At 36.8% G+C, this 21970-nt stretch overlaps 1 protein-coding gene across 1 annotated transcript in view; it reads right to left on the bottom strand.

Annotated features, from left to right (window-relative positions):
* Positions 1-21970, bottom strand: part of TTN (titin) — a 326833-nt gene that overhangs the window by 206040 nt on the left and 98823 nt on the right. The window contains 24 exon segments of the mRNA XM_040358499.1: positions 50-331; positions 418-696; positions 4507-4788; positions 4981-5259; positions 5464-5751; positions 5845-6123; positions 6230-6508; positions 6609-6887; positions 6981-7262; positions 7352-7630; positions 7726-8013; positions 8115-8393; positions 8484-8762; positions 8857-9135; positions 9236-9517; positions 9613-9891; positions 9992-10276; positions 10382-10660; positions 10754-11032; positions 13278-13556; positions 13649-13930; positions 14349-14912; positions 15958-16233; positions 18128-21733. Of these exon segments, the coding sequence (XP_040214433.1) occupies positions 50-331; positions 418-696; positions 4507-4788; positions 4981-5259; positions 5464-5751; positions 5845-6123; positions 6230-6508; positions 6609-6887; positions 6981-7262; positions 7352-7630; positions 7726-8013; positions 8115-8393; positions 8484-8762; positions 8857-9135; positions 9236-9517; positions 9613-9891; positions 9992-10276; positions 10382-10660; positions 10754-11032; positions 13278-13556; positions 13649-13930; positions 14349-14912; positions 15958-16233; positions 18128-21733 (10344 nt within the window).

Genomic DNA, 21970 nt, shown 5'->3' with positions numbered 1-21970 from the left:
CATGTGTGTCAAGTGAACTAGTTCCTATCTTCTTTCTTTTCATAGTTACCTAAAACAGACACGTTTGCTATACACTCCCTCATTCCAGCATCATTTTTAATCTGGCATATATATTTTCCAGCATTAGCTGGTTCAGCCTTTCTAATCTGAAGAGTTGCAAGGTTTTCAAAGTGAGAAATCTTAATGTTTTCACTCTCCCTCACGACTTCCTCCTTGTCCTTCAGCCAAAGAACCGAAATAGGTTGTGAGCCCTCGATCAGTCCTTGTAATTCAAGGGGTTCACCTTGAATGACAGTTATGCTTTCAACTTTCTTCACAAATTTTGGTGGTTCTGAACAGAAAAGTAAAGCAAAGATGAATAAAGAATGGTTTGTGAGCAAATTGTCTTTGACATCAGCTAGCAATTGAATGAATTACCTTTAAGTTTTATATTGCAAATGCAAGTATCACTTCCAATATCGTTGGAGGCCTTACAATGATAGTCTCCAATATCTGGGGCCTCAACATTAAGAATATGAACAGAAGCAAGGTGATTCTTAGAAGTTACTTTGTACTTTTTACTGCTTCTAATTTGTCTGCGATCTTTGAACCAAATCACGTCGAAAGGTGGGGTTCCCAAGAGTTCACACTCAAGACTAACATCCACGCCTTTTAAGACTTCTGTTGGACTAGGCTTCTTGCTAAAGACAGGAGGCTCTATAAAAATAATGAACATATATTACTAAATCTTCTCTAACTTATTCTAGCTCATAAAGTGTTGCCAGACAGCTTATCAATGCAAAGCCATATATACAGTTTATGTACATGATGATTTTTTCTTTATATTTTTACCTACTGAAACCTATAAGAATAATCAAATATATGATATATTGCATTTAATTATCACAGGCATATTTTTAAGGCAGTGAATCTGATATTCAGCAAATGTTCCCTGTTGGAGGATCTTTCAGGTCTATGTGTTTTAAATGACAGTGATTCATTATGCACTAGAGAATGTTTTGAGAAAGTCACATTCACTGCTTTATAAAAAAGATCCCTAAAGCCTACTACACACTAGTCATTTTTTTGTTCAACCCAGCGGGTTTGACAGGGGGACATCCCCCCCACCAGAACACGCCAGTTAGCACTCTCAGGCCCCGTACACACGACCAGTTTCCTCTGCAGAATTCAGCTTCCGACCGAGTTTCTGGCTGAATTCTGCCGAGAAACCCGGCCGTGTGTACACTTTCGGCCTAGGAAGCCGACGAGGACCTCGGCGAGGAAATAGAGAACATGTTCTCTATTTCCTCGTTGTTCTATGGGAGCTCTCGTCCCGCCGAGCTCCTCGGCGGCTTCAGGGCTGAACTGGCCGAGGAACTCGATGTGTTTGGCACGTCGAGTTCCTCGGCCGTGTGTACGTGGCCTCAGCCATTGACTGAGAGCGCTCATCAGATGCCACTCAGCAGCCTTTTTCCGGTCATTCCCCTTGGACAGAAGGCGGCCAAACTTCTGTGGGCCAAATATTCGGTCCATGTGTATGACCATTTAGTCTTAGTTTAAAAAGTTAAGTGTCTATGTACAAATGTTTTCACACAATATTCACACAACTTGTATCCAGGATTTACACATTTTCTGATTCAAATGCAGCTAAAAATGTGAAAATCTTTTGTTAAAACATTTATAAATAGAGGTTTACAATTTATTTTAAGCTTGTTAATTATGTCCCTATAATTTGCAAACCATTGTAATTATTTTGTTATTAGATTACTGTTGGTCTTTCCATCATGCCAAAATGTTATACATATACATTTGTTTAAAATAGACTTCTCAACAGATCCTAATTTTCTTTCTAAAACAAATATTAACATAACCTTAAGGTAGGGTTATATACTTTATCTTGTATAATCCCTAAAAACTATATAGGATATTATACAAATATGCAATAATTAAGCGCTCATTCACACGCTTTGTGGTAGCCTGCATTTTTCTGTACTGGCCACCGAGCAGCACTGGACTCTGGTGTAGAACAACGGCATATTGTATAATGCCTGGTCACCCATGACCATTCAAATAATATTGGACATTGCTTATGATGCCATACACTGTACTGCAGTACACCAGCAGATTGCATTGTACTTTTAATTACCGTATTTATCGGCGTATAACACGCACAGGCATACAACACGCATCCTAATTTTAAGAGGAAACTTTCAGGAAAAAATCTTTCCCCAGCTCCCTGTGTATAACACACAGTCACAGTTTACCCTCTATTTTCAGGGTAAAAAGTGAGTGTTATATGCCAATAAATACAGTAATTTTAATTGTATTTCTTTTATCTAATTAGAATTATCTATGCCCAGTTTAATAAATTATTATCATTATATACTATATACTACATCATAAATCATACTTTTGATTATACCTGGCTATTGGTGGTGTGCTCTCAGCAGTGCTATTATCCTTTATTGTGCATATCACACAAGCAAGAAATTAAATTTCTTGGTGGTGTTTTGTACACTATCTATTTACAAAATACTTCCAGGTTGCCAAAATTGCATTTTATAAAAAAAATTACAGCACTGCAGATTGAAAACAAATGTAATTTATAATACTATTCAAATGCAATATGACTTATGTAGCATTTGTATATGCTATATTATTTATTGTTTATGGGTGTGTACTATGCCAAGTGAATAGTGTGAATACTATGCAGTATTCTCTAGCAGGGGCATACGGATTACAAAATTGTCAGCATGGAATTGCAAATCTTTTGGAAGGCTAATTACCTGCTTGACTAGAGTTTAGCATTGACATTATGACCCATGGCTATAAGATATTTAAATCCAACTATAAACAAAACATTAATTTTGTCCCTGCAGGACTAAATTAGAGCAATGGGTTTCCACAGAAGCAGTAAAAATACAGGCTTGAACCCATCCCCATTTTATTGCCAGTAGGCACAGTTTTTTTAAAGAAGAAAGTTTGTATATCTCTTCTGAAAAAAACATTTTTGGTAAATGAGCATAGCCTGCTGAGCAGTTCACTCTCAGGATCTTTGGAGCCCAGTATCAGGATGAATTTGCTTGAGCTGTATTATTGACAGGTGCAACATGGCTGAAGAAGAAAGAAGCCAGGAGCAGAAGAAGTTTTAGCGAAGATGGCACTAGCTGTGGAGTGGTGAGGGAAAGTATGAAGCTGTCATGACTAGTACACTGTATACTCAGAGATACCTCTACCGCAGCCCTCATTTCTCCTTAAGAGAGGAATGCAGAAAAAGGCTTTGGAATTTACCTTTTGTTTGAATGGAGATGGCGTATGTAACTTATAGACATGTATGTGTGCCAAACTATGGGCCATATCCTAAAAAGGGATACGCCGGCGTAACTGCTGTTACGCCGTCGTATCCCTGTTTCTAACTATGGAACTGATCCACAGAATCAGTTTTCCATAGTTAGCCAGAAGATCCGGCATGTGTAAGGGACTTACACTGCCGGATCTTAGGATGCAGTACTGCATCCGCCGCTGGGGGCATTTTGTGTGGAAATGCCGCCTCGGGTATGCAAATTAGCACTTACGGAGATCCACGAAGCTTTTCAGCTTCGTTTTTTCTCCGTAAGTTTTAGTTTGCAAACGCAAAATTAGGGCTGCTTTTACAAAGTGTAAACTGTTTACACCATGTAAAAGCAGACCCTTCTGTCCAGCGACGCAATTTTTTTTTTGATTTGAATTTTTTTTTCGCGCCGTATCTTTTTTTTTCCCGACGCAACTTTATTGACCCGTCGCAATCCACAAAGCTCGGGGTAACGTAATTTCGTGCTATGCACGTTGGGAAAATGACGTCACGAGCATGCGCAGTATGGCCGGCGCGGGAGCGCGCCTAATTTAAATGGGAATCGCCCCCATGAAAATAGGAACGCCTTGCGCCGGCGGAATTTAAGTTACACAGCCAAAAATTTCTAGGTAAGTGCTTTGTGGATCGGGCACTTAGGTAGAAATTTTAAGGCAGTGTAACTTAAATGGGAAAAATTAAGTTACGCCGGACCTTTGTGGATTACCCCCTATGTTTTGGCCAAGTAAGCAAATCTTAATTTTGTGCCATTCCACTTGCAATGCCTAACTAGAAACTAGCAAGGTAAATATGCATGATTTCATAGTAAGCTTTACGTTTTATGTAAGCCCATTCGCTTCATATGTTACACACTAACAAGAGTTTGATTCAGACAGCTCATTGAAATCAATGTACTTCTGAAGCATAAAATCACCCCAATTATCGGACACATCACAAAGTGCACTATGGTGCAACACATGTGTTGTCCTAGAGCATTGGGTGCTATTTAAAATGAATAGCACTACAATGCATCAATAAATGAAATGTTCATTTCGGTAATATGTGCTTTGCAACAACACATGGATATAAATAAGTCCTAAATGAGGATACACACTAAAGATGCATGCACAGCATAAGCCATGTTGGTGAGTCCATAACTCTAAAAGTCAGCTGAGCATACTTTGGAAGGCATTTCTGACCTTTGACTACAATCTTGATACTGGAGCTGGCACTGCCAGCATCATTGTTGGCTTCACAGGTGTAGTCTCCGCTATCTTCGATGCTGAGGTTGTTGATTTCAAGAACTGGTATAAAGTCAATGAAAGATATGGTATACTTCTCATTTGCCTTAATTTCACTGTCGTTTTTGTACCAGGTGATTTTGATCTCTGGGGATCCACTGATCTTGCACTCACAGCGGACAGAATCACCTTGTTTGGTTACTTTTGTTGACTCTAACTTCTTGATAAACTTTGGTGGTTCTATAAAACCAAAATGGAAAAAGAAAATTAGAATTGAATTCAACAACAATGGTAAGTGGAGGTTGAACCTGAGGAAGTGGTGGTTACAGATGTGTAGTGATACAAAGTAGTCAAGCTCAAAAGAGGAAATAAACACTTAAACATGAAGTAAGACAAACATAAAGATGACAAAATTAAAGCAAATCCTCGCACCTGTTACAACCAACATTGCACTACAAGTGTCGCTACCAACATCATTGGTAACTTGGCATGTATAGCGTCCAGTGCTTGAGCCATCCACTGTGAAAAGATTTAAGAAACCTATTGACCCTTCCATTCCAAGGAAACACTTAGGTCCAGAAAAGAGTTCCACATCTTCTTTAAACCATTTAATTGCAAATGGTGGTGTTCCTTTTACTTCAACTTTGAAATCCACCAAAGAATCCGGTATTGCCTTTTGACTCTCAGGTTTTAAAGTGAAGCTCGGAGGTTCTATGATGTTGGAAAAAGAGTGTTTAAATATTTTTGAATTGTATATTTTCCTGAAATAATTGACTTTTAGTAAGACGTTTTTACACCACTGCACACCATGTTCTATTTACAAAAGCCTATATTTTAAGATTGTTGTTATAATTCAAAAGTGACGAGAATATTAAATGGAATTAAAGAAAAAAGAAAGAAAAATTCACTTCAAACCTTTTACAGTCAAGATAGCACTACATTCAGCGCTTCCTGCCACGTTCTTTACTTTGCACTTGTAGTTGCCACTGTCAGATACATCTATGTCAGCAGTGGTCAAAGATACTACATTTTCATGACAAACAAGCCTGTGCTTTGCGCTGTGCAAGATTTCACTCCCATCTTTGAACCATTGTGCATTTATAGGCAATGAACCAGTAACTTTGCATTCCATCTGAATGGATGATCCAAGAACCTTATCCATCTTTGTTAACTTTTTTGTAAAAGATGGAGGAATAGCTTGATCTGTCCAATAAAAGAATATAGCCAGTTATTTATCTGCACGGGCTAATGGAATACTTTCTGGCAAGTGCAATAAAAATAAATTATAATACAAACCTAGAACAGTTACAAAAGCTGTACAACTACTGGTTCCAAAGTCGTTTTCAACCTTAAACATATATTCTCCGCTATCATCCTTGCTTGCAGATTGAATCCTCAAGCTGGATACGTTATCCTCAAAGCTTAGGGTATAAAATCTGCTTGGCATAATCTGTCTGCCTTCTTTGTACCACTTGACTTGGAGCTCTGGTGTCCCAGCCACAGTACTATACAAAGTCACTGGATCTCTTTCGGTTACATTTACTGATTTGGGTCTCTCGACTATCTGTGCAGGCTCTGTTTCAAATTAAATGTAAAATAATATAAAAATTAAAAAGGATTTGTTTTATCATTTCAATAACTAAATTAAGTACAATTTGATATTTAATAGCCTAGCACTAACCTTGAGCTATAAGAGAGGCAACACATTTTTCTGTCCCTGATTCATTGGAAGCTTGGCAAGTATATCTACCAGTATGACTGTCATCAACAGTCCTGATATAGAGAGTAGCAACGTTGTTCTCAAAGGTAATTTGGGTATTGTCATCTTGCTCTACAACTTTATCTCCTTTTATCCAAGACACTGTTATAGGGTCAGAACCTGCTATAGCACATTGAAAAACAGCAGCACTTCCAAGGATTGTGGTAGCATTTTCTATCTTCTGGACAAAGGTTGGGGGATCTAAATAAGACAAAGCCATTGAAATGTGGTTCAAATTAGTTCTCTGAGTATAGAGAAAAAAAGAAATAGAGAATAACCTATGGTATTTTTTGCAACTAACCTTTCAAATGTACTGAAGCACTGCAATAACAGCCTCCAGCTTCGTTTGATATTGTACACTGGTATTCACCAGCATCTGAATAGTCAACATTGAAAATGTGCAGCTCAAATACTGATTCCTTTTGAACCGATGAGTACTTTTTACCACTCCGAATCTCCTTTTTGTTCTTTGAAAAAGTTACATCGAATGGTGGTGTGCCCAGAACTTCACAGAATAACTTCACATCAGAAGCTTTCACTGCTTCAACTGGCTCAAATACAGTTTTAAAAGTGGGGGCCTCTACAATTTAACAAATAGAGTGACTTGTTAAAAATGTGAAAACATATAAAGTATTGAAAAAAAGTATTAAATATATAAGGACTATTAACTAACCTTTTACTTTAACATCAATGCTGCAGCTCTCACTACCTGCCTCATTGGTGGCCTCACAAACATATATTCCAGTGTCTTCAATCGTAGAATTGATAATATCAAGAGTAGCTATTCCGTCTACAAATGAAATACTGTATCTGCCACTTGTCATAATGTCATTTCCATCCAAGTACCAAGTAACCTTGATTTCAGGTGTGCCAGTTATTTGACACTGGAAAGTTGTTGACTCTCCTTTCCTTAACAACAAGATTGGGCTTGGCTTCTTAACAAACCGTGGGGGCTCTAAATATAGATAACATATTTAGGTTTATATCAATAACATTCTAAAATAAGATGAACTAAGCTTAGGTATGATAGAAAAGAATGCAAACCTTTTACAAACAGCTTTGCTTTACAAGTTGCTGTGCCAACATCATTGCTAGCTTGAACTGTGTAACTTCCAGAATCGGCAACTTTAGCCGATAAAAGTTCTAGGATACTTGAAGATTCATCCTTCCAAACTGATCGATTTGCTCCTGAAAGGAGTTCCTTGCTATCCTTAAACCATTTGATTACCATTGGAGTGGTGCCATTCAAAACAGTTTTAAACTGAACTCTAGACCCTGGTAGAGTGTCTTGTGACTGAGGCTTTTCAATAAAATATGGAGGTTCTAAAATAAGTAAATAAGAAATTGTTAAACAAAAGTTTCACTAAATTAGTTAAATAAGGGGCTCTGTCCAAAATGAAATAATAAGGAATGCAAACCTTTCACAGTTAAATATCCACTGCATTGACTCTTCCCTGCTTTATTTGTAGCAATGCAAGTGTAGGTCCCACTGTCTAATCCTTCTAATTCATTAATCTCCATGAATGCTATGTTATCGTGGAAGGAATATTTGTGCTTTCCGCTAGGCTGAATTTCTTTGTCATCCTTTAACCATTTCAAAGTTATTGGATGTGAGCCAGAAACTATACATTCAAGATTAACAAAAGACCCTTTGACACTGTCCATTTTTTTCAGTTTCTTTGTAAATGATGGTGGGATTATTAGATCTAATTAACAAAGAAGAAATAAACACCAAGTTAGTTGCAAATCAAATGTGTTCAAAGGGACACATATATATAATTAAGGTAAAGTATATCTCTATACTAACCTAATACATTGACAGAAGCAGTGCAAGAGCTTCTACCAACATCATTCTGCACCTCAAATGTATACTCTCCGCTATCATTTTTGTCCGCTGATGCAATTTTTAAAATGGATACATTTTCAGTAAAACTAATCTTATGTTTTGGACCAAATTTTAGCTCTTTTCCATCTTTGAACCATTTGGCAGTGATTTCTTTAGTTCCAGAAAATTTACATTGCAATGTCGCAGGGTCACCTTCTGTGACATCGACAGATGCAGTCTTGTCAATAATTGTGGCAGGTTCTGTTGTTAAAGAAGGATAATATTATTTAGAACTTGTTTACAGTTAGATTTTTTTTAAGTTTTTAAAAGCAGAGAATGAAAGGGACCAACCTTTAACTGCTAGAACCGCAGAGCATCGTTGAACACCTGCATCATTTTTGGCTTCACATGTATACTTGCCACCAAGGTTGCTTTTAACAGAAGTTATGTGTAGTGTGGCTACATTGTTTTTAAATATTGCTTTTATGTTTTCTCCTTCCATAACTTCATCATTGTCTTTCCACCATGATATGGAGATGGGCTGTGAACCTTTAACAGAACATTGGAAGGCAACCATTCCTCCAATGAGGGAACTAAGATTTTCAATCTTCCTTGTAAAAGTGGGGGGTTCTGACAAATAGATGGAGATTTGTAAGACAGAATTTACAGCTAAGCTACATTTTTAAAACAAAATTTCTTATTAAATGTTTTTGGCGCTACTAACCTTTTAGAGTCACAAGTGAACTACAAAGACAGCTTCCAACGTCGTTAAACACCCTACACTGGAATTCTCCTGTATCCATGGAGTCAAACCTTAGAATGTTGAGGCTTAGTAAATTTTCCTGGAAAAAGGTTTTGTACTTCCTACCACTCCGAATAGGTTTGTTGTCCTTGAACCATGAAACCTCAAATGGAGCTGAGCCTACCAATGCGCCTTCCAAAGTAACATCGGAATCTCTCATTACTTCAATATTTTGAAACTCTTTTACAAAAGATGGAGGTTCTGTATTTTAAGAGAAAGGCCTTTCAGTAAATAAAATGTTTTAAAAATAAATAAGAGTATATAAAAGAAGAGTAAAGAAGAAGTAGTGACTTTAACACACCTTTAACTATGACAGCACAGCTGCATGTATCTGTACCAGCCTCATTTTTAGCTTGGCATAAATATTCGCCAACATCTTCAAGACTTATGCTATAAATTCTAAGAGCTGCTATAGAGTTCAGGAATGACATACTGCACGCGTCACTTTCTTTAATTTCCTTGTCATTTTTAAACCAGGTAATACTAATTGTTGGTGTTCCGGCTACTTTACATTCAAGTTGTACAGCATCGCCCTTTTTGAAAAGCTGTGATTGTTCTAGCTTCTCAACAAATGTTGCTGGCTCTGTAGAATTTAAATAATAGTTAAAAAAAGAGAAACTCGTTGTAAAAGAGTAAAAGAAGATATGCGTAGCTGTAAAAACAAAGAAGAAGTCAAACCTTTCACAAATAAGTTTGCACTGCATTCCACAGCGCCAGCCTTGTTGCTGACTTTGCAGACATAGTTTCCTGAGTCTGATGTTTTAACAGCATAAAGTTCCAAAGAGCTGCTGGTGTTTTCTTTAGCAATGTAGCAAGAACCTCCAGTTTTAAGTTCATCCACACCTTTAAACCATCTTATAGACAAAGGTGGTGTTCCCTTAAAAGTGGTCTTCAGACACACAGTTGATCCTGGCAGGGTATCTTGTGAATCAGGTTTGGTTAGAAAGCTTGGAGGTTCTAAATGTATGAAGAACAGACATTGTAAAAATAAAAAACTTAAAGAAGCATTACGGAGTATTGAAACTAAAGGTAGCAAGAAAACGCTTATGAACCAAACCTTTAACAGAAAGTGTTCCTTTGGATTCCTTGCTTCCTGCAGAATTTGTTGCTTTACAAGTATAACTTCCGGCGTCACTCAGTTCTAGTCGACTTAGCTCCAAAGATGCAGTACCTTCCACAAATGATATCTTATACTTGTCTGGAGTAAGTTCTTCCCCATTTTTAAACCATGCAATTTTCATGGGCAAAGAACCAGAGACTTTGCACTCCAATCGACATGGCACATTTATTACATTGTCAATATCTCTTAATGCTTTAGTAAAAGATGGGGAAATAGTTCGATCTGTTTATGATAGAAATATATAGGTTTATCACCAAATTGTTCAACATACTGAAAACTATGGCAACTGTACTGATTCTAATTTTAAGAACTATGTGTCATACTAACCTAATACTGTAAAAGTGATCTTGCAGCTGTTACTACCGACATCATTGGACACCTCAAATGAATATTCTCCACTGTCCTGAATTTCAGCAGAGTAAAACTTCAAGGTGGCAACATTATTTTTAAAACTGATCCTATACTTTTTGCCAGAAGTTATCTCCTTCCCTTGCCTTAGCCATTTAACTTTAAGTTCAGGTGTGCCCGATACGGTGCAATCCAAAGTGGCAGGATCTCCCGCAGTCACTTGGATTGATTCAGCTTTTTCGTCTATCTTGGCTGGTTCTAAAATAAAGTTAAATAATGTCATAAACAAGTCTCAGCTTATTGGAAATAGTTGTTGATCTGAAAGATATAGTAGAGGAATCACTAACTGACCTTTTACCAATAATTCTCCAAAACAACTTTGGCTTCCTGCATCATTTTCAGCCACACAAGTGTATTTTCCAGCACTGTTAACTTGCACACTGCTGATATGAAGAGTGGCAATGTTATTGTCAAATGTGATTTTGACTTTGTTATCTTCTCTGACAACATCTCTTCCTTTCATCCAAGTTACCGTGATGACCTCAGAGCCTTTTAATATGGCTTGTAGGGAAACATTGTTGCCAACTATAGCACTGACATTTTCAATCTTCTTCACAAATGATGGTGGTTCTAGTTTGAAAGACAGCAGTAAATCTGAGAATTCCTTCATTTTTAAATAACTGCTATGGTCACATGAATACTAGTACTTTATTGACGTTAAAATGTTAGTACTAGTCTTATTTATTGACAGGTGAAGTCAGGGCTTAGTTCAGCAATTAGAGGGATTAGTCTGCTCTTCTATTAAGTTATGTTTGTACATTTGCACCCACTCTAAGGAGTTATTGGAATGCTAAGTATTAGCAACATGTCTGATGCAGAAGTGAAATTTAAAATCTCAACTCCATTCAAAGCATTTTTCTGCTGGGAATGGTCAATCACTAGCAATTTTTTATTACTGTCTGTGTCACTACTAAATTTTTCAAGCTGCACACCATACAGTGTATGAACTTAAGTAGTATTTGGTGCACAAAACAGCTAGTATGATAAACCAACAAGGCAACAACCAACATAAGACACCAGAGCACACCTTTGTTTTTCATTCATGAGACTATATTGACATATAAGTTACTAGTAAAATGTCAAGGTTTTAAGACTAAAAGGTTGCTTTGCATTTTTACTAGTTGAATGCATTCAAATTATTTAATATATGAAAAATGAAGATGTGCTGATAACGTACATTTCTATTGGCTAGGGAGAGTTCATCTTACTTTCTGCACCAATAAAACCCTGATAGAGGTTCCAGCATCACTATTCTCTTTTAAAAAAATACAACTGCCTGCATCCCTTTTGAATACCCCTCACCTCCTTCCACAATGACACCATTAGCAGAACAGGCAGTAATAGCAAATGTCTCCAGTGAGAACACAGACAGCAATAAAAATAAAAATAAAAAAAAGTTTCTGCTATTTCCCCTATCTTTAAAAAAAAAAGACTTTAACCACATAAAGACTGGCCACTATATACTTTGGTGGGGTGGCTTTATTTTGCATAATGACGGGTGCAATAGATACTGTGGCTTGGATTGGCAGACGCAATATTCGCCGGCTACCCACGATTGCTCCCCAGATAGATAGAATGGTGGTCTGCTGATGTAAAAAAGGCAGACCGCCGTTCTGTCAAAGATGAACAGAGTGATCTTGTGTTCCTGCTAATCAGGAACATGGATCACTCTGTTCATCTAGTGAGTCTACCCCCCACACAGTTAGAATGCATCCCCTAGGGACACACTTAAGCCTTTGCTCTCCCTTGGTGTTAACCCCTTCCCTGCCAGTGTCATTGGTACAGTAACAGTGCATATTTTTAGCACTGATTACTGTAGTAATGTCACTGGTTCCCAAAAAAGTGTCAGTTAGGTGTCTGATTTGTCCGCCACAATGTCGTAAAAAAACCTGATCGCCGCCATTACTAGTAAAACAATTTATTCAATTTAACCAATCAATATACATGTATTGGGATTTTTCTAAAAAAAAAAAATGTAGTAAAATACATATTGGCCAAAATTGATAAAGAAATTGTATTTAAAAAATAAAATATTGGACATGTTTTATAGCACAAAGTAAAAAATATATATTTTTTCAAAATTGTCGCACTTTTTTGTTTCTAGCACAAAAATAAAAACCATAGAGGTGATCAAATACCACCAAAAGAAAGCTCTATTTGTGGGAAAAAGGGACATAATTTTTATCTGGGTACACCATCGCACGACTGCACATTTGTCAGTTAAAGTAACGCAGAACCGCATCTCAAAAAATGGCCTGGTCATTAAGGGAGTAAAACCTTCTGGGGCTGAAGTGGTTAAATGTAGCTTTAATGAGTGAAAGCCTTGTGCATGTGTCAAAACAGATCCCATGCAGGAGCAATGATGACCCTGAGCAAGAGGTAATGACATGTCACTGATCAAATTGCCCCTAATTTTTTTTGCCGATCAAATTCTCTGTAATGTAGTAGCACAGTATGGAAAGCAGCAACCCACGTTTTTCTTATAATTAAAATTAGGCAGGTTTGGTTCCTTGAGCTTATAAACTTGACCTATAGTTTGCTAAAAAAATATTTGTGAATTAAAATTCTTGTATAGTCCAGAGGTAGGATATAGAGCACAGAAAAAGCTTGATGGTTTCACTTCTCAAGTAGTAGATATCTAACTACGTATTAGCTGCAGGCGGTAAGATAAGAGATATTAGTAGTTAAAGATACTGAAGATATCGGTTGGTCATTGAAGAGGTCATTGAAGAGGTATAGAGGTGTTAGAAGCAAAAAGAATCTTTTTTTTTTTTTTAAAGAAGAAGATGAAAATTTATACTAGCTCAATACTAACCTTTAAGCCTGTATGATGCACTGCAGTTGCACTTGCCCACTTCATTGGCAACAACACACTCATATTCACCAACATCTGCACTATTAAATGATGAGATTTCCAGACAAGCAAAAGACTTTTGATATATGAGCCTGTACTTTTTACTGCTTCGTATCTGTTTCTTATCTTTATACCAGCTAATTTCAAAAGGTCCAGTACCAGATACTTCACACTGAAGAGTAGCACTTGATCCTTTTACTATTTCTGCTGGTTCAAGTGTTTTGATGAAAGAAGGAGGCTCTAGAAGAGTATTAGATTATCAGACGATTATTACAGAAACAGAATACATTTATTAATATTATCTACCAACTATGTAGAATCAACTAACAAACCTTTAACAATAATTTCAGAAGTGCAGCTTTCGGAGCCGGCATCATTTAGAGCTTCGCAAGTGTAACTTCCACTATCATCAACTTTCATGTTTGTGATATCTAATACAGCATTTGAGTTGTCGAAAGCCATTCTAAACATTTCACTTGGTGTAATTGCTGTGTTGTTCTTGTACCAAGTGACATGGATATCGGGTGAACCTTTAATTTTGCACTGTAAATGTGCTGACTCTCCCTGTCTTAACAAATAAGAGGGTTCCACCTTCTTCACAAAAGATGGTGGCTCTATAGAAAAAAAAACATTACAAATAGAATAAGTTGAAATAGAAGAAATGTTTTTTCTTGCTAACAGGTTTTATGAAGAAGATGAAGAAGAAGACGAGGAAATAGATGACTTCTTAGATCTTGCAAAGTTCAGCCATTTGGTCCATAATTTTGTTCAGCCATAAAGAACATTCACACTTGCTTGAATAATATTTGATAAACCTAATTCAGTCATACTGTACATACATACATACATACATACATACAGTGTATTGCAGACAAGACAAGTACAAGACAGTTTACAAGAAGCTTAAACTAACTTAGTATATGGTATGTTAAAACAAATGTTTTGGAAAAAAGATAGCTATGGGTCCCTTGGTCGCACACTTTTAAAGCTGTGGTATGAATGGTATGTGTAGGTGTATTTTTATTGTCTTACCTCGTATTGTAACACTTGAAGAAGAAGAGCTGCTTCCTGCATCATTTGTTGCAGTGCACATGTAATTTCCAGAATCCTTTATCTTAGCCACTGGTATTTCAAGAGAAGCCACTTTGTCTTCAAAATAGATTTTATAATCCTTTCCTGGAAGGAGTTTGTGGCCATCTTTTGTCCAGGCTACTGTCACTTTTCTGTCTTCGTCTACCTGGCACTCAAGGCGAATAGTTTTGTTCACAGCAGAACGCAAAGGTTCCAGTTCTTTAATGAAGTGTGGCTTGTCGATAACTATCAGTTCTGCCTGGCAGTTGTCTGTTCCAAACTTGTTAGATGCTTTGCAAGAATAGATGCCTTTGTCTGTTGTGGCAAGATTCAAGAACTCTAGAACATGCTTGTTGTTTATGGCTGAGACAAGAATGTTCTCTGAAGAGGAGATGGGAAGTCCATCTTTTTGCCATATTGTATCAATAACTGGTGTACCTGACACTGTTGCTTGGAATTTAGCTTTTTTACTCACAAAAGAGGTAACAGACTCTGGTCTAGTTATAAAAGATGGAGGGAAGGCTTCTGCAAAGAAAACAGAGGTTTCAGTATTTCATCAGTATGTTAAAACCACAGAGTTTATGCCAAAAAGTAAGAAACCTACAAATGGAAATTCTAAAATTGCATTCATTTTAAGTAATAATAATTATTAAGAATTTAGAAAGTTGGCCAGAACATCATATGATAATGATATCCAAGATAGCAAGGATAACTTGCCACAAATTTGTGGCAGTGTTGAATTGTAAGTTTTGTTAACTTGCTGCACATTTTCACTGGCAAGTTGTACACTTGCAGAGCACTTCAAGTACAAGCAAAAGTTCTAGTTGACACTTTTCCAATTTGTAGCACATTTGCGTGGCAAATCTCTACAGTAGTAAGAGCAAAGTTGCAGTCTTGAATCTACAGCAAGAGCTCTGCAAGTCACAGTGACCACTGTGGTGGGATGACTATCGCACAACATAACTAAACCAGAACTTACAGCAGACTTGCGGAATCTTTGCAAAGAAATTTGATCTCGAGTCATGCTATGTGGACTTGCGGCAATTGTGCAACAAACTTGAATAGCCTCGCAAGTCTAGCAATAGCTTAGCAACTAATTTTTTAATTTGCAGCACGATTGCTTGCTATTTGGGATGTATTCAGCCACTATTGAGCCACTGCATGGCTACACAGTGTAATTTAAGCAATTGTTATACTTTAAAAACCAAAAGATCGCCAATGGAGACGTTACTATTTGAATTAAATGAAGCTCGAAAAGCCTAATTTATGAAACATACCCAAACCATATTTAAGCTTCTGAACTTAACAGTTCAAATTCAGATACAGATATTCTTTTAAATACCCCAAGTTTTTTTCAAGTTTATTAAAGAGAAAAAAAATGAAATAGGAGTAAAGACTGAGATTCAGGAAAAGGATATTTTTTATCAACTCGAAGAAACCTTTTTCCAGAAAATAAATAGCACTCACTTACCTTTATTGTCATGAATATTCCATAACATAAATGTATGCTTAAAAGAAAACATATGTGTAAATGTATGTGTGTTTTTTCATGTAACTGACATTTACTCACCAGTCACAGTTAAGGTTGCAGTGGTGCTTATGCTACCAAACTCATTGGAAGCTTTGCATGAGTATTCACCACAGTCAACAACCTGTGGTCTAAAAACCTCAAGAGTTGAAATGTAGTTTGATGTCTTCAAAGAGTATTTTTCACTTTCATAGATTTCCCGTCCAGACTTGAACCACTGGAATCTAACGTTGGGTGCAGGTTCTGTCTCACAGGTGAAAAATGCAGAGTGCCCAATTGCTGCTTCTACAGACTCGAGCCTCCTCTTCAGCACAGGAGCTAAAGACAACAAGGGAGAAGAAAAAAAACTAAGTATTTTCTGGAGGAACTGGTACATTTAAAATAAAACTTTACTTGAAAGTGGAGTGCTTATTTCAGGAAGTGAAGGGAAAATAGCTGTGCGGATGAAAGGTAATTGTTAGCAGTTTACATCATATTACATGGAAGCACCAGTTTAAAGAAGTGTAATCAAATTCTACTGCAAAATGGTGTACACATGCACAAACGATGTGGCTTATCAAAAGGAAACACATCAGCTGAAAGTGAAAAGTAATTTATTTATTATTCCTGCAAGTGGTAACTAATACAAATTTAAAAGAAAACAAATAATTTAAATTTACAGCATGCATTTACCTATTTTAAATGAGGTAGGAAATAAAAAAGGAACAGAGAATTAAACTGTCATAGTGAAGATAAGATGTGCCAATAATATAACTGAGTGGATTTGTGGCTATAGGGATGGATATAAGAAAATAAGTAAACAGGTAGTACTGACTGTGACTGTATAGCAAAGGGATATGGAATTAGCTGACCTCCAGCTGTTGCAGAACTACAAGTCCCATGAGGCAGAGGCATAATGGGACTTGCATATCCCTGGTATACCGTAACATTGAGTTATCAAAGGTCTCTATCTCTCCACAAATCATAAAGAATAAATACGAGAGGCTGGTAAAAATTGGTTTTAGATTTTTCTCTATTGAGATTTTATTTGCAAAATGTCAGTTATTTTGAGGTCTGTCTTATTTTTAGCATAATGCATTTTGTTACTTCAGCTATTAAGGATACAATATAAAAAAAACTTTGATAAACACAAGTCAGTTGAACATACACATACAAAAAATTATATAACATATACTGTAACAGTTAAAAAAAGGTAGTACATGAAAGGATGATTAGAACAGCAATGGCATCTACATTTTACTATGTGGTAAAGTGAAGTTAAGAAATGAAAACACATTCTTTTCAAATATCCAGTCATGCACAGGGCATTATTTTGTTCTTTATCTCCAACCTAAAATGATGTTGCTGCTTAAAAAAGGAATGTCCAAAAAAACGGCTCTGAATACTTATGTCTCTCTTGGAACCCAGACGTCTTTTTTTTACCCCCAGTTGCATTTTCAGCATTCACCTCTTCTGGTAGTGTTAAATGCCTGCTTCCCCGGTAAAGCACTGTGGTTCTATCTGCTAGCCGTATGTCACTACAGGACATATTAATGAAGAAGGGGCTTGCAAGATAACAGCAGGAGATCAGGCATCAGACACACCTGGAAGTAAGTTGAATGGCAAAACTCTGCCAGAAGTTGTAGTATTTAAAGATAACAAATTCAGACTTTCTGCCTGATGGAGAGAGGTATTCAGAAGGTTGTTTTGCAAGTGCCTTTTAATGGCAAATTGTCTGCAAAAGTAGCAAGCCTCAACATGCTTGTGGTTTTGTTATATTTGATGATTCAAGTTTAAAGTCAGACTTGCTTTTGTCTACTAATGGCAAAATGGAAGTCTCCAATGTAAATACAATGTTTTTAAAGTTTCCAACTCACTCAGGTATCCCCCTTTCATTAAAAAAAACACAGCTCAGCTATAGATTATATGGGATGGCTTATATTTAAAAGAGTAGAAGGAAAACATAATAGTATGCTAATAAATAATGATTATGGACTGACTATTTGCATGAGGCGTTAGTCTAATAAAAAGTGTCATTAGATCAATGGTGCAGCATAGGAAAAGGCAACATTCTGAAATTCAATTTGTGGAACAAATTTCAAAAGTTTTTTATTGGCTTGATAAAGAATTTAGCATTTTATGAGTTATCACGTGTTGCCTTCTCTTGCATTAAAACACTGCATAATGGTGTTGTTAGCAGAAAAGTGGTACATTACTATCCCCATAATCCAACCTCTTTTAACCACTGTAAGTTGAGCTGATGTTGTTGATTTGCCAGCGTCATTCAAAGCCTCACAGGTATAGTCTCCTTGATGTATATCCATTTGTACTTTGCTGATTACTAATATATAGGTATCATTATGTTGCGAACACTTGAACTCTATGCCTGAAGACAATAGTCTATCATTAAAGTACCAGTTAACAGTCTTAGCACTGTTTATAACTGTGTTGAAGGTAACACAGTCCCCTTCATTAGCCATATAATCTAATAAACGTTGCCTAATTATTGGAGTGGAAGATTCTTTTAAGAGCTCATCCTCATATATTTCTTCCCGTGTCTCTCTCTTCTTTACTATTTGTACTTGTTCCTGTATAGATACAGCTGAAAATGTAACTTCATCTGTGCAGGCTGCTGCACCAATGTCCTTAATCTCCATATGTGTCATGACAGCACTGGTCACTTGATTTGCTAAGCTTGGCTGAAATGCTTCTGACTCAGTCTTTACATTGACAGAATTATAGGCATCAGGGAAATTAGGTTTATCGGCTATTGTAGCTTTTGACATTTCCTGTTGTTGTTCTATAGCAATCAAGGCTTTCTCTTGTCTAGTGATGATACTTTCTGGTCCGCTGGCTTCCAATATATGTCTTTCTTCAAATATAACAGCCTGAAAAGCTGCTTTAAGTTCAGTTTTAAGGTCAATGCTTTGTGGATAAACCATTGGAAGAGACAATGTTACTTCTTCAATAGAAAAATTACTTGTTGTGATCACATAGGTGCATAAGGTGTTCTTAGGTTCTTTGGTTACTTTAATGCTTTTAACATCTATGTTTTGTATGTTCTTCAGTATTTCTGCAGACAAAAGATCTGATTTATTTATCAAGGCAGAATACAAAGCTCTTCTAACATGACCTTTAATTTCTAAATTGAAGCTTCTTAGATCTTCTGAGGCAATTAGTTGTTCTTTGTGAAGGATAGCCGGATCAATAACATCATGTGAGCTTAGAAGCTCTTTCAGTTGAGTTTTTACTTTTAAAATTTCTGGCCCTGGTCGTTCTGAGATGTTCAAATGTTCCTCTGGTATAGCTTGTTTTTCCTCTACAGCTAAGGGCAAACTTACTGACTGACCTTCCTGAATTCTTGCTGCATAATCTTGTTGGGCTTCATCTGAAGGAATAACACTTTGTATTGGTATACCATGATTCTCAATGCATGTTATTTCTACAGGACGAGTTAATGCTTTAGTAATTTGACAAGTATTTATGTCAATATCTGGCACAAAATCCGCATGACCTTCAACAATAGCCCTACTTTCAACTGTAGTACATAGCTTTATAACAGACTGAAAGTCATCTTTTTGTACTACAGCCCTTTGTTCCTTCTCTGTTGCAACTAACTCTTCTTTTGGCAATAAAAGAACATCTTTCATTGTGACAGCACATTTGTGTTGTTGACGTTCAATCACAAGCATAGGTTCTACACCTTGAGGTGTTATTTGAAGTTCTTTTATACTCTCTCCTGAAATAATATGTTTGTCTTCAACATGGAGACTACGTTTGTAGAATTTCTCCATTTTGTTTAACGCAGTATTTAAATCAGTTTTTTTGAAAATAATTTCTTCTTCTTTAGGTAACAAAAAGTCTGACTGTAAAGTTTGCATATTTAAAATTGGGGGAGGTTCTTTTGAATAATTCAGATTCACTTCTGCACTGAAACCTTTTATATTTCCAGTATCTTCACATAAAATAGTATGGCGGTCATCATACAATGAAGACAGAAGAAAGACTGGACTATTTGTGATATCAGCTTGGTCTTCAGATGGCATAGTAGAAAAAATATTTTCTTCACTTGGTAGATGTGTGTGAGGTTCTACAACTTGCATGACTTGTCTCAGTTCACGGTCATACTTAGCTACTTCTTCATCATCTCTGTCTTGAATAGACAGTGCATGTTCACATAGAAACTGATGTTTCTCTTCCAACATCAAACCACTTTTCATGGAGTGATCTTTGATGAGCATAGCCTTTTCTTCCTTTGCTTTTTCAAAATTAAAATTCTGTTCTCTTAGCAAAATATGTTTGGTATCTATCACTGGAGTAGCCATGTGTTCTAACAAAACCATATCTGATTTTGAAGCTAGATTCTGCTTTTCCATCTCTAAAAGATGTTGAGCTTCTTCTCCAAGCAACTGCTCTTTTGTGAATTCCTCAACAATCTCCACATTGTGGGTATGTAAAACGTCTTTGGTACCAGGTGTGGATACTGCTGCAATGGTCTCCTTAAGTGAAATTGATGCCGTTGTATCACATGATATTAACTGTTTTTCTTCTGTTATAAAAGAAACAGGCCTTGTTTTTTTCTCATGTGTGAGACCTAACTGTAAACCGCATGGGTAGTTATCATTTACTTCTCTTTCTTTATCTTCTAATGTAATTTCTTCAGTGACAGGTACATTAAGAGATTGTGATTCAGGCACTAATTCTTGAAAAACAGGACTTACAATTTTCCTGACATTCTGCTCACTTACATCTACAAGCTCTGTGATTACTGATATAGCTAAAGGGATGGACTCATTAGGTTGTGGCTCAAGTTGAACCAACTGTTGTTCTAAATTAATCACTTCCTGTAGTGAATCACCTTCCTCACTGTGTGCAGAGTACTTTGCTTCTGTTCCAATTGTGTACAACATGGCAGAATGTTCTTGTTCAGATTCGCCTGGTAATTTAACAGCATATAGGCGTGTTTCAGTGCTTTCTTGAACAGAGGATTTCTTGTAGGACTTGGTAACTTTCATCTTTGATTCCTTGTTGGCTATACTAGAATTGGATACAACCTTCAGCTCTGCAGTGCAGGATGTCTTGCCAAGACTATTGAATGCTTTGCAAGTGTAGAGACCACTGTCTTCTTGTTGGCATTTGTGAATTGTTAAAAAGCCTATTCCATCCTGCTTAATGCAAAGGGTGTGATGCTTCCCAGCCAATATCTGCTTATTATCCCTGAACCACCGAACTTTTGGCTTTGGATTGCCTGTGACTTTATATTCCAAAACTGCTTTATCATTTTGAGTGCAGCAAACAGATTGTAAAGGCTTCACAAAGGTTGGTGCAAGAAGTTGTTTATTGTCTTTTGACTGACCACCTAGAGTAAGGGATGTCTCAAGATGTTTGCTGATATCTATACTCTCTCTCTTGATCACTGTGATATATGCACTGCAAATGGTTTGGCCATGCTCATTCATTGCAATGCATGTATACTCTCCCTCATTGCTTTCTTCCACACATGGAATAAGGCAACTGTATTCATCACCATCATATAGGAATGTGTAAACCTCAGAGGTGCTAAGCTCTTCTCTGTTGTGCCACCAATGGATACTGGGCTTTGGGAAACCACTAACGATAACAGACAATTTGACTGCATCTCCTATTCTAACATCTAGTGATGAAAGCTGCTTTGTGAAAACTGGAATACTAGCTTCCATTTTAAATTCTAATTTGTTTGAATATACTGATGATTCAGGCATAGACTCAAGTGTTCTAGTTTTAGGTTGTAATTGCAGGTCACTGCTGAAGGTTTCTGTTGTGTCTTCCTCAGTAGATATTACATAAGAGCTAGACACATCTGTGCAAACAAAAACAGTTGGTAATAATATATTAATATATAACCAGCACTGGTTTGTTTAAAGTGGTATTAAACCCCAAACCAAAAATATAATATATTGCAGCTTACCAATCATAAGATGTGGTGGCTGCATTAGTATTCTTTTCTTTGCCCCCCCCCCCCCCCTGATTTCACCTGGTGATCTGGCCAGTACTAGTATTAGTGAGACACAACTCTGGAGGAATGAGTACAGGAGGC

This window comes from Rana temporaria, chromosome 6 (genome assembly GCF_905171775.1).
Source record: "Rana temporaria chromosome 6, aRanTem1.1, whole genome shotgun sequence".
NCBI lineage: Eukaryota > Metazoa > Chordata > Amphibia > Anura > Ranidae > Rana > Rana temporaria.
This window is presented reverse-complemented; position numbering and strand designations above follow the sequence as displayed.